This window comes from Tachypleus tridentatus, chromosome 8 (assembly GCF_004210375.1).
Source record: "Tachypleus tridentatus isolate NWPU-2018 chromosome 8, ASM421037v1, whole genome shotgun sequence".
Classification (NCBI taxonomy): Eukaryota; Metazoa; Arthropoda; class Merostomata; order Xiphosura; family Limulidae; genus Tachypleus; species Tachypleus tridentatus.
Genome location: NC_134832.1, coordinates 10,655,092 through 10,669,805, shown reverse-complemented (window position 1 = coordinate 10,669,805; position 14,714 = coordinate 10,655,092). Strand labels below are relative to the sequence as shown.

Below are 14,714 nucleotides of genomic sequence, written 5' to 3'. Positions count from 1 at the left end.
TATGTAGCTGGACAGTCACTGGAGTTACATCAAGTGAACCTTCTAGAGCTATAGTGAATCTGTGCTGAGAGGAGGATTGGTGTTTGTTGAATTTCTGTTTTGCCTTTTTCCAGTTGCAAAAACCAGTGGATATGAAGGTATACTCCACTGGCTTCTCCAATTTCCTCTATTTTCCCCTTTGGCACAATGAAAGCATATGACTTTTTGAGTCTGATTGTTGAAGTGCAGCCATGGGAACTCGTCAAACCACTTGCCCTGGAAGTTGATATTTTGAGATTTTGCTTTCTGTCGTGGTATTAATTGTGCGTCTGGGTGATATAGCTTTCCACATTGTATCTGTGGAGTATCAGATTTTTCATTACTGCACAAACTTGTTTCACAACTATCTGGTGGTTCATGATGTGCAATAGTTGCACAAGCATTTTCAGACTCGTCCTATGTAATTCGATTGGTTAGAACACGAGAATCGCAAGAACAAACACACAATTTGTAGGCCTGTGATGCAATAAAACAATTCAACATACCAAACTCTAGGGAGGGGATGATTGTATGCACCATACCCCACACTTAAAATGAAGGGGGGGATGTATCCCCATCCCCCCAGGATCCACGTCATTGGTAGTTATATGTCCTGCCCACTCGAACACAATCACATGCATATACATATGGGGCATATTATATGACTTTTTTTTCAGCTCTGAAAAGTGTGGTATTAAGCAAATGTTTTGGAAAATAGGTAGGCTGTAAAAGTCATATTTTGATAATCACTTAAGACATCTCGAATATACTACATTAATTTGGAAATCATCTAATGAATAACTAATTACCTTACATACTACTTTTTACAACTTGAGTACATAATCCTATGTGAAATATCAATAAGGTCAAGAAAGATTCCATGTTAATATACAAGTAATTAGCAATATACATAAAAACCTGGTAATGGGAGAGATGTTTATTTACAGTTATAATTGTGAAATAGTTAATGGAAATAAATGCACTTTCATTGAACAACCAACTATTCAAACTTTCAGTTTGATATTAAAACTTTAATCATACTGCAATAGATTTTTAGTAAAGCCATGTGAATTATATTCTGAAAAATACTGAATGTTATTTAGTACTTGAAGTTGTACCACCTAAGAAATCTTGAGAGTGTTAAGTACTTCACAATATAGATAAATAGAAATCCATATTTTATTAAGAAAGTCTATTATTGCTCTGTATCACATTTATTGTGGAAACTTTTGAAAAATGTTAAGGATAAAAAGTATAGAATAAGAGATTATAGGTTTACAATGTATATTTTTCTTCATCATTTTCAAGCAAGTATTTAACAAAAGATTTTTTTTGATGTTCTCTTTGTGCACCATACTTTATTTTCACGACCTGATTATCAACATAAGAAAAAAGTATGAGATTTTGAACTAAACTAATACATACAGAAATATTTAATTCAAGGTCACTGAGGTTATCTAACCAAACTTAAGTCAGAATATTATTTTCCTTTTTATTGCTTTTTCTCAAAAGATTTTAATGACAAAAGAAATGATGGGAAGGCTTAGAAACCTGAAGTGTTAAAAACGTTACAAAATTTACTGCTATTTCTTCACTGAATGTAACAATAATTTTTTTCTTGTTATGACTATTCAAAAAAGCTTTGCATGTTCCTGAAACATTGAACTGTATGATACCCAAGTGCACTTGTTGTAGGGTTTGCTTTGTGGTGTTTTGAAAACATCTTGATAAAGTATTTTAAACTTTATAATTACTGTCTAAAAATTATGTAGTTCCTGTAGATAAAAGTTTTGTATGTGATATTTATATGAATTTAAAGCTTAAAAATTTCAGAAATATTTTGATTGAAATGATTCTTAAGAAACAATGGAAAATGATTAACTTTATCGTAGATTTCAATGACTGTTTTTTTATGACTTCCCATATTCTTAACAAAAACAGTGCATACAGTTTCACAGTATTTGTTACCACTGGTATTAAAAAAATACATACCATACAAAAACCATTAACAAACTAATTTGATTTTAAAATTTTAATCTGAAAGTTTCATTTAACATATGCACAGAATACAGGCATATCATGCATTTTATGCCATTTTATTTTAATGTAGAATTTTTCAAAGACTGTCATTTATTCTAAGTTTATCAATTTTAGCACAACATGCTCAGTGATATTCTTAAATTAATTTTATTCTAGCTGCTTTTGTTCCTCTGTCATTTTATTGAGAGAACACTCACTCTAATCAGGAGAAAAATAGATGTAGTTCTGCACATTATGCAAGGATGTTGAAATGTCTATAGCTAGTTTGATGTAGGGTTGTAGACCACATGATACCTGAATTACAACTTCTCTTATTTTTCATTGAGAATAATCATTCATCTGGTTATCACTAGTCACATGGGATAAATATGATGTTTCTCGTTTGTGATACAGTACCTTACAATACTAACCATGCCAACATATAAATGATTGTGCAGCCACACTCCACTAGTGGGTATGTGACACTACTTGTACTGTAACTAGCGCTGTCTCTAATCCTGTGAAGATTAATGCTATCATTATACAACTCCCTCCTACTGTTGCAAACAGGATCTATGTTGATGACTTCCATATCTCCTCCCATCATCAAACATAAGGTTTATTGAGGAGCAACTTTAGACTACCCTCAATTCTTTGTTGAAGTGGACCACAGAAAACAGTTTTACTTTTTCTTTCTTCACACTGTTTGCATGAACGTTTGCTACTGGTGGGGTATGTACCCTAGTCTTGAGCTTTGTCTCTGTGATTTTGTTTTTCCTGTGGTTCCTGAAACAAAGTTTTGGGTTTTGTCTTTGACCATATACTGACTATCCTTCCTCACACCAAGCAGCTATGTGTCAAATGTAAAAGGGCACTTAATATCATCTTTGTCTTTTCTTTCATTTGTCAGGGAATGGATCAATGTTCCATACTCATGGTCTGTTGTGATGATATCAGCAGAATTCTACAGATGGGGTAATCTTTGGGTTCTTTTGTATTTTGGAAGTTGTGTCTCTGCTTTGGATACATTTTTCCTCATTTCAATATACATCTATATTTTTGATCTCCTGTTCCTTGTACATTTGGGGGAGCAGTGGATGCTTTCAGTTAGGATATCCTCTTCTTTATCTTCTTCCTCATGTTATGTCACTATTTCAGACCAGTTGAGTTCTGCTGGTTGCATCATGTTGGCTGACTCTTACATGGTTTCCACTTCTGCGATGGCTTTTGGTGTTGCCTTCCCTTCCTTTGTCTTTATTTTTCATCCTTTTTCATAACCCAAAAAATTATGCATTATTCATCCATACACATGTGGCTTTTGTCCAGTCTTTTATCCAAAGTTTTGGACCTTTTAGACATTTAGCTTTCTTTGTATCTCATCCTTTATGTCTTTTCACTTTGTTGGTTTAACAAGGTAGATGGTGTACTTATTGATGTTGGTTTATATACCTAGGTTATTATCTTTCCTTTCCTACCATTCTTTTTCACTTGGCTTTGTGACTGGGACTTATAGATTTCCTTTGTTGCAAGTTGTAGGGTGATTTTGTTTTCTGATTTTCAGTTTACTGAATTTTCTTTTGTGTTCCAGTCTCATGTATTGTGTATGCTATTGTTATTTTGCTCATTCTCCATTACTCATCCTCCCAGTTCTGCTTTTCTCTAGGATTGAAACCTCAGTGTTCTCCTTCATGGTGTTACGCATCATTAGTTTGAGCTTGTAGTGTAAAGATCCTTATAATACTTTTCTTAGTTGTCTATGTTCCTATATTATTGGCATGTGGTCACCTTCTTTCTGATGTGTTTGTGATCAGAGTTTGCTATGATTTTTAATCATAGTTTTTGATCATTCCTTTATGCCCCAGACTTTGACTGCTTGGGAGAATAATCCTGATTTCACTCCTTGAAGGCTCAGCATGGCCAAGCGTGTTAAGGTGTGCGACTCGTAATCTGAGGGTAGTGGGCTCGCATCCCCATTGCGCCAAACATGCTCGCCCTCTCAGCCATGGTGGCGTTATAATGTGACGGTCAATCCCACTATTTGTTGGTAAAAGAGTAGCCCAAGAGTTGGCAGTGGGTGGTGATGACTAGCTGCCTATCCTCTAGTCTTACACTGCTAAATTAGGGACGGCTAGCACAGATAGCCCTCGAGTAGCTTTGTGCGAAATTTCAAAAACAAACAATTTACTCCTTGAAACTCTTACCTTCATCTCCCACCTTTAGAATCATTCCCATCCTGACCTTTTACCTGATCAAGCTCCTTAGATAGTATATAACACTTACTGCATCCTTCTGTAGTTTTTAGATTCTTGTGTTTTTTTGGAATCTACTTTTCCCTAATGAGTTGGATTTCTCAATCACCTTTCTCGAGATGATTTATTTTTTTTTTCCCTGGATATTTGTCACCTTTTCTCTGTCTTTTGTCCATCAGATCCATCATTTTACATTTTCTCTTGCTTATTTTTTCTGTCTTCCCTTGGTGGACGCCATCAAGACAAGTATGTAGTATACTTTTTTTTTAAACTGGAGCTTTGCTACATGTGTTTTCTATCCTTCTCTAAGGTGAGTGGTGCCTAACCAGGTATACTTAATCTTTAAATCTGTACTGTATGTTTTATGAATGTGCTAGATGTCTATCACATTGAGACTCTTCCTACCACAGATCTGATTACAATTACAGATGTTGGTTGATTGACCCTGTTTAGTTGTCATCTATGCACTGATATCACAAATATTACTTAATAAAATGTCTCAAGATCATGTTATGCTCATCATAGAGGTGGGGTTGTAGGATTGTGCATAGTTGTGATCTATTGTTTCATAAATAAGTTTGTCCAAAGCCATATGCTCATGGACTTGCATCGATAAAGCAGACAAGGATTACTGCCTACTTCAGATGCCCCATAGCATTGAGACTCTTTCTCCCATAGACCAGATGTAAAATTCCAGATGCCATTAGGTTTTGGTTGATTGATTATCAACGTGGTAGCTTTGCTTTTAAAAAAAAATTAGTGTTGTGGTCACCATTTTCATTGTCTCTGATGTTAGTCTTCTGGACTCTCCATCACATTTTTACCCTCTTTCTTTGACTCGAGTATGGGAATCTTTACCACTTCCCAGTTCCTACCCATTGAGATGGAGGACCATAAAGGCCAAACCTTCTGAGTGAAGTACAGTACCACTCAGTTGAGAGTAAGATAACATTGATGGTGTGACACTTTCGTGACTGCAGATCTCCTGTATAACTTCAGATGCTGCCAGATGTTTGCTGTAACACTCTGCCATCTCTCTCTCTTGCATATTTATATATATTGCATTTTGCTCCTTTAGCTTAGATATTCTTCCTTCTTACCATCTCTGAATGTTGATTCCTAGTTGGGTCAGGTGTTGGTTGGAGATGGTACAGCCACATAAGTCCTGACATGTTTTTTGGCTGTTACCCTTCTTCCAGGGACTGGACAATAGATTCCAAATGCCACCAGGTTTGAACTAGAGATGTAACTGTAAATTGTGGTCTCTCCTCATTTTCCTCCCTTCTGCTGGATGACAACTCCTTTTGGATATGATGTTTTTTTGAAGCTGAATGAAACACATGATTACCGTACACCCTTGTGCAAATTAATTGAAACAAGATGGAAAATTACGATTTTTTCAATTTTTTTTGCGTTTTATTTCGGAGAATCCAAAAATTACTCGCAAATTAATACATGATTTGTCCACCTTTATTTTTCTGAAGATCATTAATCCACTTTGGCATCGAATCCACGAGTTGACTGCAATCTTTGCTAATATTTGGATCGTGGTACCACACCTAAATTATGTCCTCAGTTAGCTTATCTTTCGTAGTACAGTCGTTTCCAGGAAGTCTTTCTTTACAAATCGCCCAAAGATTTTCAATATGATTTAAGTCCAGAGAGTTTCTTGGCCAGTCCAGCACCTTTATTCCTATTGTAATAATAAAATTCTTCACAAGTTTCAATGTGTGGCACGGAGCCAGATTCTGCTGAAAATGCCAGATCCATCTGGAAATCTCTTTTTCAATTCTGGAACAACTCTTCTCTGCAAAACTTCGATGTACTGTGGTTCTCGCAACATACCTTCTATGATATGTAAACCTCTGATGCCATAGTAGCTGAAAAAGCCCCAAAACATTTTCTTCAAGGGATGTTTTACGAACTGATTGATGTGAGATTTTCAAAGTTTCTCACCTGGAGATCTGCAAACATACAGACTTCTTTGACCCTGTACAAGGAAATGAGTCTTGTCACTGAATAACACTTTCCTCCATTGTTCTTGCATCCAGTTCTTGTATTTCAGACCCCATTGATACCGTTTTTTCTTCATTGAGTTGGTAAGAAGTTGGTTTTTGACTGCCTGTCTCCTTGCCCTTTTAACGCAATTTGGAATGACGTAATATTCCTCAAAATTTTGTCATATATCCCAAAAATAGATTGACAATACTGCTAAACACAGCTAATGACATCATCTGTGTGAAAAAATGACTATTAAAGGAAATCAGCAGGTCCAGCAAGCCTACACTGACTGCCATTCTGAAAATATTGTAAATATTGACCATTTGTTTCAATTAATTTGCACAAGGGTGTATGTGTTAGGCTGACTTTCCTGTTCCTACTGAAGACTGAATGTAATATATCCATTGTTTCCAGATGTTATACTGGAGTTTAGTAATTTATAAGCTCTCCTTAAACTTTTCTACTTCCTATCATCTGCTGAATTTTGGATCCAGTTTTGGTTGTTTTGGAGGTACATACATGCAGAATTAGGTTTATGTTATGGACACTCATATTCTTGTATAGAACACTTTGAGGTAAAAGATAGAGGACTCTCTTTCTTCTGTGGTCCTGGTTGAGGTCAAACTCCATTTTATGGTCTTTGATGCCCTAGTCACTCAACATTTGGAGGTCCCTTTCCTTCTAAGAATTTTTTGTACATTTCTGTGTTTCTACCCTTCAGGTTTTGGTAACACGTTCTTGAAGGGTGAATTGTATACCTGATTTAGAAGTAGTATGAGATTCTTCATTCCTTACCACATCTCATGGTCTTTCTCAAAGTGCTTTCTCAAGAAGAATCATTCTTGCCATCCCTTTGTAAATTCATTGTGGGATTTTAATTTTTTGTGAGTGAATGTAAGATATGGTATTGGAAGTTAACATTTTCTTAAAATTAAAATGTATTTTTAATAGATATTCACCTTCCTCTCACATTTTCTACCCATCCTACACACTTATGATATGATTTGGTTCAAGCAGTTATGACTGATCTCAAATTGATTAACAAGTGCATGGCAGTAATGTCATGTTCTCATTGGTGAAGGGTTGCTGCATAATCATTTACATGTTGATATTCAGAAAGATGTGAGAGTTGCAAGCCTAATGGTAAGCAAAATATTTGCACCAATAGAAGGCAGTGCTGGATGAGAGAGAGTAGCATCTATCAGAAATACATTTTCAGTTTAAGAAATACTGGCTAGCAGGAATATTTCACATGGGAAGAACATCAACTTAAAAGGTTCTTGAATTGAACCATTCAGCACCCAAAAGAAAGTATACATAGTGTGTTACCCATCATATCTGTTCTTTTTATTTATTTGCTTCAAGTCAGTTTCAGTTAAATTATATATTCTCTATATTTTGCTGATAATCTCCTAAAGGAAACCTATATAAAATAAATTTCACTAGAAAATACCACATATGTAATAATTTTAAATCCCTGCATTTACTTTTTTATATTTTAAGTGATATTTTTGTTCATTCAAGTAGTTACTTATGTCAGTATGACCTAATGCAGACAAGGTATAACACATTTGCCTCTTTTTCTTTTTTTTACCAGAATGAAACTTGATATGATCAAGTGAAAAATGACTTAACTAATTATTTTTAATTTTTCCACAAAAAAACATTTATTTTATTATAATACATCAACATGCTGATTCAGATGAATTAAAATTATAAAGCATGCTTTTCACAGGATTTAAAAAATTGTAAAGTGTATTTGTGGAAGAACATATTCACAAATGTCTTTTCTTCTAGTAACATATCTCAGGATAAGTGTTTATCACTTTGTTACAATATATGTGATAATTCTAAATGAACTGAATGCTATTTGACAGTTGAAAATTAATGGAAAAGGTTTTCATAACACTGTATTATGACTTATCAAAGTATAGATCAGCGATTAGCTAAAAAGTGATAAAACTACATTGTTGTGCAGTTTACAATGATACGCTATTGCTGTTTTGTTAAACATTATTATGACTTTCCTCTGAGAGAGCTATGAGAGCGGTATTTGTACTATTTATATTTATAAAAAGTTCGTGAGATTTACAAATACTAAAGATTTTGTTGAGAGAGCATGAAAATCAACCCAAAGTCAAAATATATTTTTTTATTTCTATCCATGTTATTAAATAAATAAAACGTTTTTGTTGGGTTTTTTTGGAATAAATTTCAACAATGAAATATTTTTGTAATGTGTCAAGAGTTTACTGCTAATGTATTTTGTATAAGTTTTATAATTCAATGATTAAATTTTGTCCATGAGGAAAACTGCACCAATCAAATATGAAAGAATTAAAACACTTTTAGGCCAGGTTAATGTGCTTAGACTGTTAAGTTTAAGGATTTATGGTTCATGTTCCATTAATGAGGTTGGAGATACACTATAAGAGTGATTTAAATCATAGTATCTTTGGTCAGAAAAGTGCAATTCTAGTTTATTAGCTTCTTCCCTATTCAATTCATGATTAAAAATACACTTTTAGCACATATTCTAAAGATACTTAAAAAGCTGCAAAGAATGAAAACTAACATGGAACTTTAAGCTTGATCATCTGTTACAGTGATAGTTGGTTTTCTCTTATAATGTATTTTTTCATTTAGGTGTTCTATACATTATTTTCTTTGGGAAATTCTTTTTTTCATTTGGTATATTTAGTTTGAAAAAAAATTAATTTGTTATCTCATATTGTACCACAGGAGTTTTAATTATACTTTTTCAGGCATTAAAAGTGCATTAGTAAGTTCTTACACATTAATTATAGATTGAATTTCATTACATTGACTTTCAACTGTCAAAATGGTATATTTTCCATAGGTTAAATGTAGTGTTTTATTGTTGAGATATTTCAAATTTCAGTGTTCTTTCTGTACACTTATAACATGTTATGCCTTGTAAGTTAAAGTACACATTGTAAAGACCCTCAAAATGTGTGTTTTTTATGTAGAAAGAATATTATGCAACACACCAGTACTTCTTGTCTAAACGTTCTCTGTATCTGGTGGTCTGGAGGATCACTGATGGAGAGTGTGGAGTTAAAGAAATTCATCAGTGGCTGGTTAACATTCAGGTGAGATATTAACATATTGAAATTAATAATGTTTCTGTTTACTTGAGGATCAGCTGTGGAGATATATGCAGTAAATAGTTAGAAAATCATGTTGAAATATCTAGGGTTTTAAAAACTTTCTGTTTTTATTCACTATATGATCTTAAGAAAGATGGATGTAGAATATGGGAATAATTTTATTACTAAATGTTTATGTAACATATATATTCATTGTCAAGATGCTCTTTACGTAACATTTATTGGTAAAGTTAGAAGTACTAGCTTCTAAAAAATATTTACTTTACAAATTATTTGAAGCAAAAATGAAGAATACATGTTTTAGATGAACCAGAAATATGAGTGTGATGTATTATAAGGCATTATAATTATTTGTTGAGAATTTGTGGATATTAGGAGATACTGGAAATAGTTGGATAGCTATAGCTACATTTCACAGACACTTTGAGGGAAGGTGAAGAGTAACTTTAAGTGAGCCAATTGTAAATATTCTCAGTCTGTTGGGGCTACATTAGTTATCTAAACTTGATTTTTGAGTTAAAAAACCTTGGAATGTTGCTATAAATTAGAGTCAAATTGTAGTTATTTTTTACCAGAATAAATATTTTCTGTGTCAGCCTGATTAAGTAAATTATGATAAAAATTGTCTGAATTTTTCTTAGCATGATACAATTTATTTAAGCATCTTCTTTTCTCCGTTTTATCCATCATCCATACAAAAACTGTAAATTGAACATAAATTACTTACTATCAAATTGCCATTCCTCAGATAAACCATAATTTTTATAGCCATTAGTTTCATTTGGTTGAAAAGCTATCAAACAGAAAATAAGACCCTTTCTGTTACATCTCCGTTTTCAGAATTTATTAATAATTTTCTCTCGCATTTAGCTATACATTACCTATGTGCAATAGAAACCTGAGGTATTTATCTATCAAATGCTGCATAACATTGTGTTTTGAAGAGATAATTGTCAATTTGTAAAGATTTGTCATATAGTTATAAAGCCAGAAAAATTATTTACTTTCTGCATTGTATTTTTCTGTGTTCTTTAGTCCTATATATAATTAAATAAAAATTATTTAGTACATTACAACCATTAGTATACAAAAGTAGGGTTAAGTGTCATTGACAAGTGACTTCATGAAAAGAAAATTGGGTAAGAGCTTTTTTTCCTTGTTTTTAATCTTTATTCTTTTTGTTTTTATAAAAGTAACTAAAAAATAAAAATAGGGATATTTTCAGGTGAGTTACAGTTAGATTAGAAAAATAACTAATAATAATATAATAAACATGAACAGCGTACAGTAGTTTGATAGTGTAATGTGAGTTGCATGTTCCCAATAGTAGGTTGTAGTTAGACATGGTTCAAAGGGCAATAAAACAATTATAAATAGATATTTACTATACTCAAAGCTATTTGGGATGAATGAATATAGTTTCATTCTTGAAAGCAAAAAGGGGAATTTAGATTTATTTCAGTTGTTTTTTCTCTTAGTGGTTACAGGGTTGGTCAAACTGACGAACCCCATAGAGAGGGTAATGAAAAAAACAGATAAAATATAAAGTGCTACAGAAAGCAAACATACAAAACATATTTAGTAGGTTTTAGGGATTATGTGAAAGAAATCAGAGATTTTTGAGATGAGTAAAAGTGTTTTTCTTAAAATGAAAATCACTTTCCACATGAACTATTCAAAACAAATATCTAATATATTCATGGACAAATCTTTATTTTAGTCTGTTAAAAATACTTTACTAAAAATATGATTTTTTGTGTGTGAAAGACTTATAATTATAAGTGAAAGTAATTATAAGTGTAATTACAAATGTTGTAAAGATATACACACTATATTGAAAGTTAGAAGTGCTAAATCTATAAAGATTTTAAATAAGCAAAGAGGTCATGTGGTCAGTCATATTGACTGATCCCATGTTGATAGAGTTAATGGTATTTCTAGTCGGTGTCACAATTATGTGAACTTTCATTTTGCATAACACCTGTTATTTGTTCATGATTTTGAACAAATCTGATCTTTTGCTTAGGTCTGTTCATCTTCTGCTTCTGTAGAGTAGTATTTGTATGTTTGTTCTAATTCTGAAGAAGCTTCTTTTTTATCTCAGGTATGTTACATTCTAAATTTTAAACAAATTTCTATATACTTACAGTGTTAGTGTCATGGTAAAAGATTTATTCATTTATTCATGTTATTGCTAATGCTTTCTGAAATTAATAAAATGTTAATAGACTTCATATTTCACTTGTTACTTTTTAAGTTCTTAACCTTCAAATTGGTTATTTCACTTGTTCTGCCACATGGTGTTTGACTTTGACCTATTCCTAGATTAATAAAAGTTATTAGTTATTTTTGCTCTGTGTTTTTTTTAGTCTGGGTTAAGTATTTACTTTGCAGTCTTCATTAAATGTGGGTCTTGTTGATAATGTTTTTATTTCCATGTGACTCTTTTGCTTCTGGTCATTGTTCTTCAAAATAACCAGCAAGTAATATTTCTTCTCTTAGGTGAATCTTTTCAACCCAATCACTGACTCTTTTATTCTTGACAGTACATCCATCTGGACTTGAGATGTTTTTTTAATTAAAAGCTCATCTGTGGAATCCTCGGCTTTTTAATCTTTTGGTTCATCATATTCTTCAATATAGATTTTTTATAAATTTCCATCTTCCTCCTTCAATACTGATTATTTCAACTTCTTTTCATTTTCTGTCTGATTCAGTTGTATTCAAATTTTAACTTGAAAAGTTTTTAACATTTTACAGAAAGGGACTGTTGAAAACATCATATATCTCCAGTTTTAACTCTCCTTTTTTTCATAGTACCAAATAAATCAGGAGATTGGAAACATGTAACAAATCTTTCCTATATTGGTCATTATCTGGACACTCCTCATCTCAAGATGGTGATCATGAGAATCTTATTTAAAAAAAAAAGTTGCAGTTTTTATATGATGAAAGTGGATACCACAGATTGTTACGTAAATGTTCCAAATTATTTATCTTAACATTTTCTTAGCTTTTATCATTGGAGAATGATTATCAGTTCATGGGCCATTTTTGCAGTCTGGATTTTGTGTCATTTGTCATCAATTTTCATCATTATAATATGGATAATATTCCTTATTCCTGCTCACCCATTACTTGAATTAATGTTACATACTTACCAAATTTCCTATCTGGGATGATGTACTTACAAATCACAGTCCTAGCTTGTCCCTACTTAATATCTGGTGCAACTGAGAATTTGTATAAACATTTTACAAGGAATCCTTTACCTGTGTCTTTTAGCTTGACAGTCCCTGGAGTCTAGGCTGTGTCTATTCTTTTTCTGTCATCTGTCTATTTTCATGGTATCTTCTATATGAGATGGTTCTCTTGGTTTGTGCTTACATGGACACTTGTCAGTGGAATATTTTCCCTTAGCAGTGTTTATTTTTAACTTCTTTGTTGCAGAAAATTTTAGAATTTCCTACTACACTGTATATTATTAATGTTTTGCTTAATAGAGGTGTTACCACTATAGATTTTTTCCTATGCTTCCACTTCATCACATTTGGCTTGAATTTTGCACAAAGTTGCATGAAGGCCATGTGCTCTAGCTTTCCCTAATTTAGCAGTGAAAGACAAGAGAGAAGGCAGCTAGTCATTACTATCCACTTCCAACTCTTGTATTGCTTTTTACTAAGTAATAGTGAGATTGGCTGTCACACTATAATGCTCCCATAACTGAAAGCATGATCATGTATAATGGGATTGGAATACCTTACATGGATTTTATTTTTTCACAGTGCCTTTCTCAATTTGTTGTGGTGCTGTATTGGGAAAGTGCTGTCTTTCATGTCTTTGTTCTCTGTTTTTTTTGTTTGGGTAGTTCAGCTTGCATATCAAATGTTCTTACCCTTGTTTCACCACCAATATGGTTTTACTTCACACAGAAAATTCTTTAATAATGGCAGTTATTATATTTAGGGTGGAATTTGATCTTACAACAACTTTTGTTTTGCTGCAGTGTCTATACTTCTTTGACTACATTCTCATCAAATTTATTTTTGAGCTTGTCATGTGCAAGGTGTGATGAACATGCAGAAAAATACTTTCTACAAATTGCTAGCTTCTTCGAACAGAGTAGAATTTTCAGTATTTTGGTGGTTGTAGCTTTTGTTAATTCACCTGCTAATTGATGCACTTGCAACAGCAGTCAATTATTTTTTTCATCTTCACTGGTTCATAGTTTCAGATCACACTTCTCTAATGGTAAATGCTTTAAGGCAGACTTAGGAGAGCTTTTTTGTATTCTTTTTCACATATTTTTCTTGATTGTTTATTGGCTGAGATCAGTTTGGCAAATTTTCATGTTCTCCTGATTGCTTCATATTGGTCTGTTTTGCTGTCTGTCTCAGGGTGATCCTGTTCAATTATCTTTTTGGAATTATCTTCTATGCCTAATTAAATGTCCATCTTTCAAACTGATGTTTATTTTTTATAGTTTCACAGCTTACTGTTTTGCACTTTTTTGTTAGTCCTTTCCAGATGAGTCAAGAGTCAAAGGTCATGTATTCTTGCTTTGTTGACTCATATTCAAAACTACATTGAATAACTATTTTAGGAATTTGTCATTAAGTTTGGAATAAAAATACAGAGTATAATTCAAATTTTTATATTTTTACATTATTTAGTTTCTGAATTTAAAAGTAATTATTAATAACACACCAAACATCAATTTGTTTGTGTCATGTGGTATGCTGAATGCAGTACTGGTTCAAATAAGATGTTTGTGATGTCAAAATACTAAGTCTGTAGTTCTGTATGAATTATAAACTCAAATGACCAATGCTGACAGGCTAGAATGTAAAATAGGAAATTTTTTCTTTCCTATTTGGTGAGATATTGGTCATGTACTGAATCAAACACAGTGGTCCCACTTCTTTTTGTTTTTGGAAACAGTCTCTTATATACACTAACTTCTACATATGACATTTGAATAACCAGTTGAAAGCTTAGAATGTTCCCCCTAGTAAATTTCTCAGCCATTTTTAAATATACAAACATCATTTTTTTCCTCCTTTCAAGACAAACCTTCATGCTGGTAAGTTGAGTCTTTAACCTGTTTGAAATTTCATATTTTTTTTAACTCAAGTACAGCTTAGTTACTCAATTTGACAAGTTATAATAGAATTATGTGAAATTAATATATTAAATTATGATTTTTGTGATACTTAAACGTGTGTGTGTATGTATTTTGTTTCAAGTCCTCCATGTGTAAAATTTTATAATGCTTAGCAAGACAACAAGCAAATAC

The 14,714-nt window shown here is 32.5% G+C and overlaps 1 protein-coding gene across 8 annotated transcripts in view; it reads left to right on the top strand.

The window, feature by feature from the left end:
* Nucleotides 1–14,714, top strand: part of Lrrk (Leucine-rich repeat kinase) — a 297,360-nt gene that overhangs the window by 172,282 nt on the left and 110,364 nt on the right. For all 8 annotated transcript variants that reach the window (XR_013032330.1, XR_013032331.1, XM_076517601.1 and 5 more), the window contains one exon: nt 9,278–9,400. Coding sequence is in view for 6 of the 8 variants with exons in the window: in XM_076517601.1 (XP_076373716.1) it covers nt 9,278–9,400 (123 nt within the window). In the remaining 2 variants the exon portion in view is untranslated. The remainder of the gene's footprint in view (nt 1–9,277; nt 9,401–14,714) is intronic.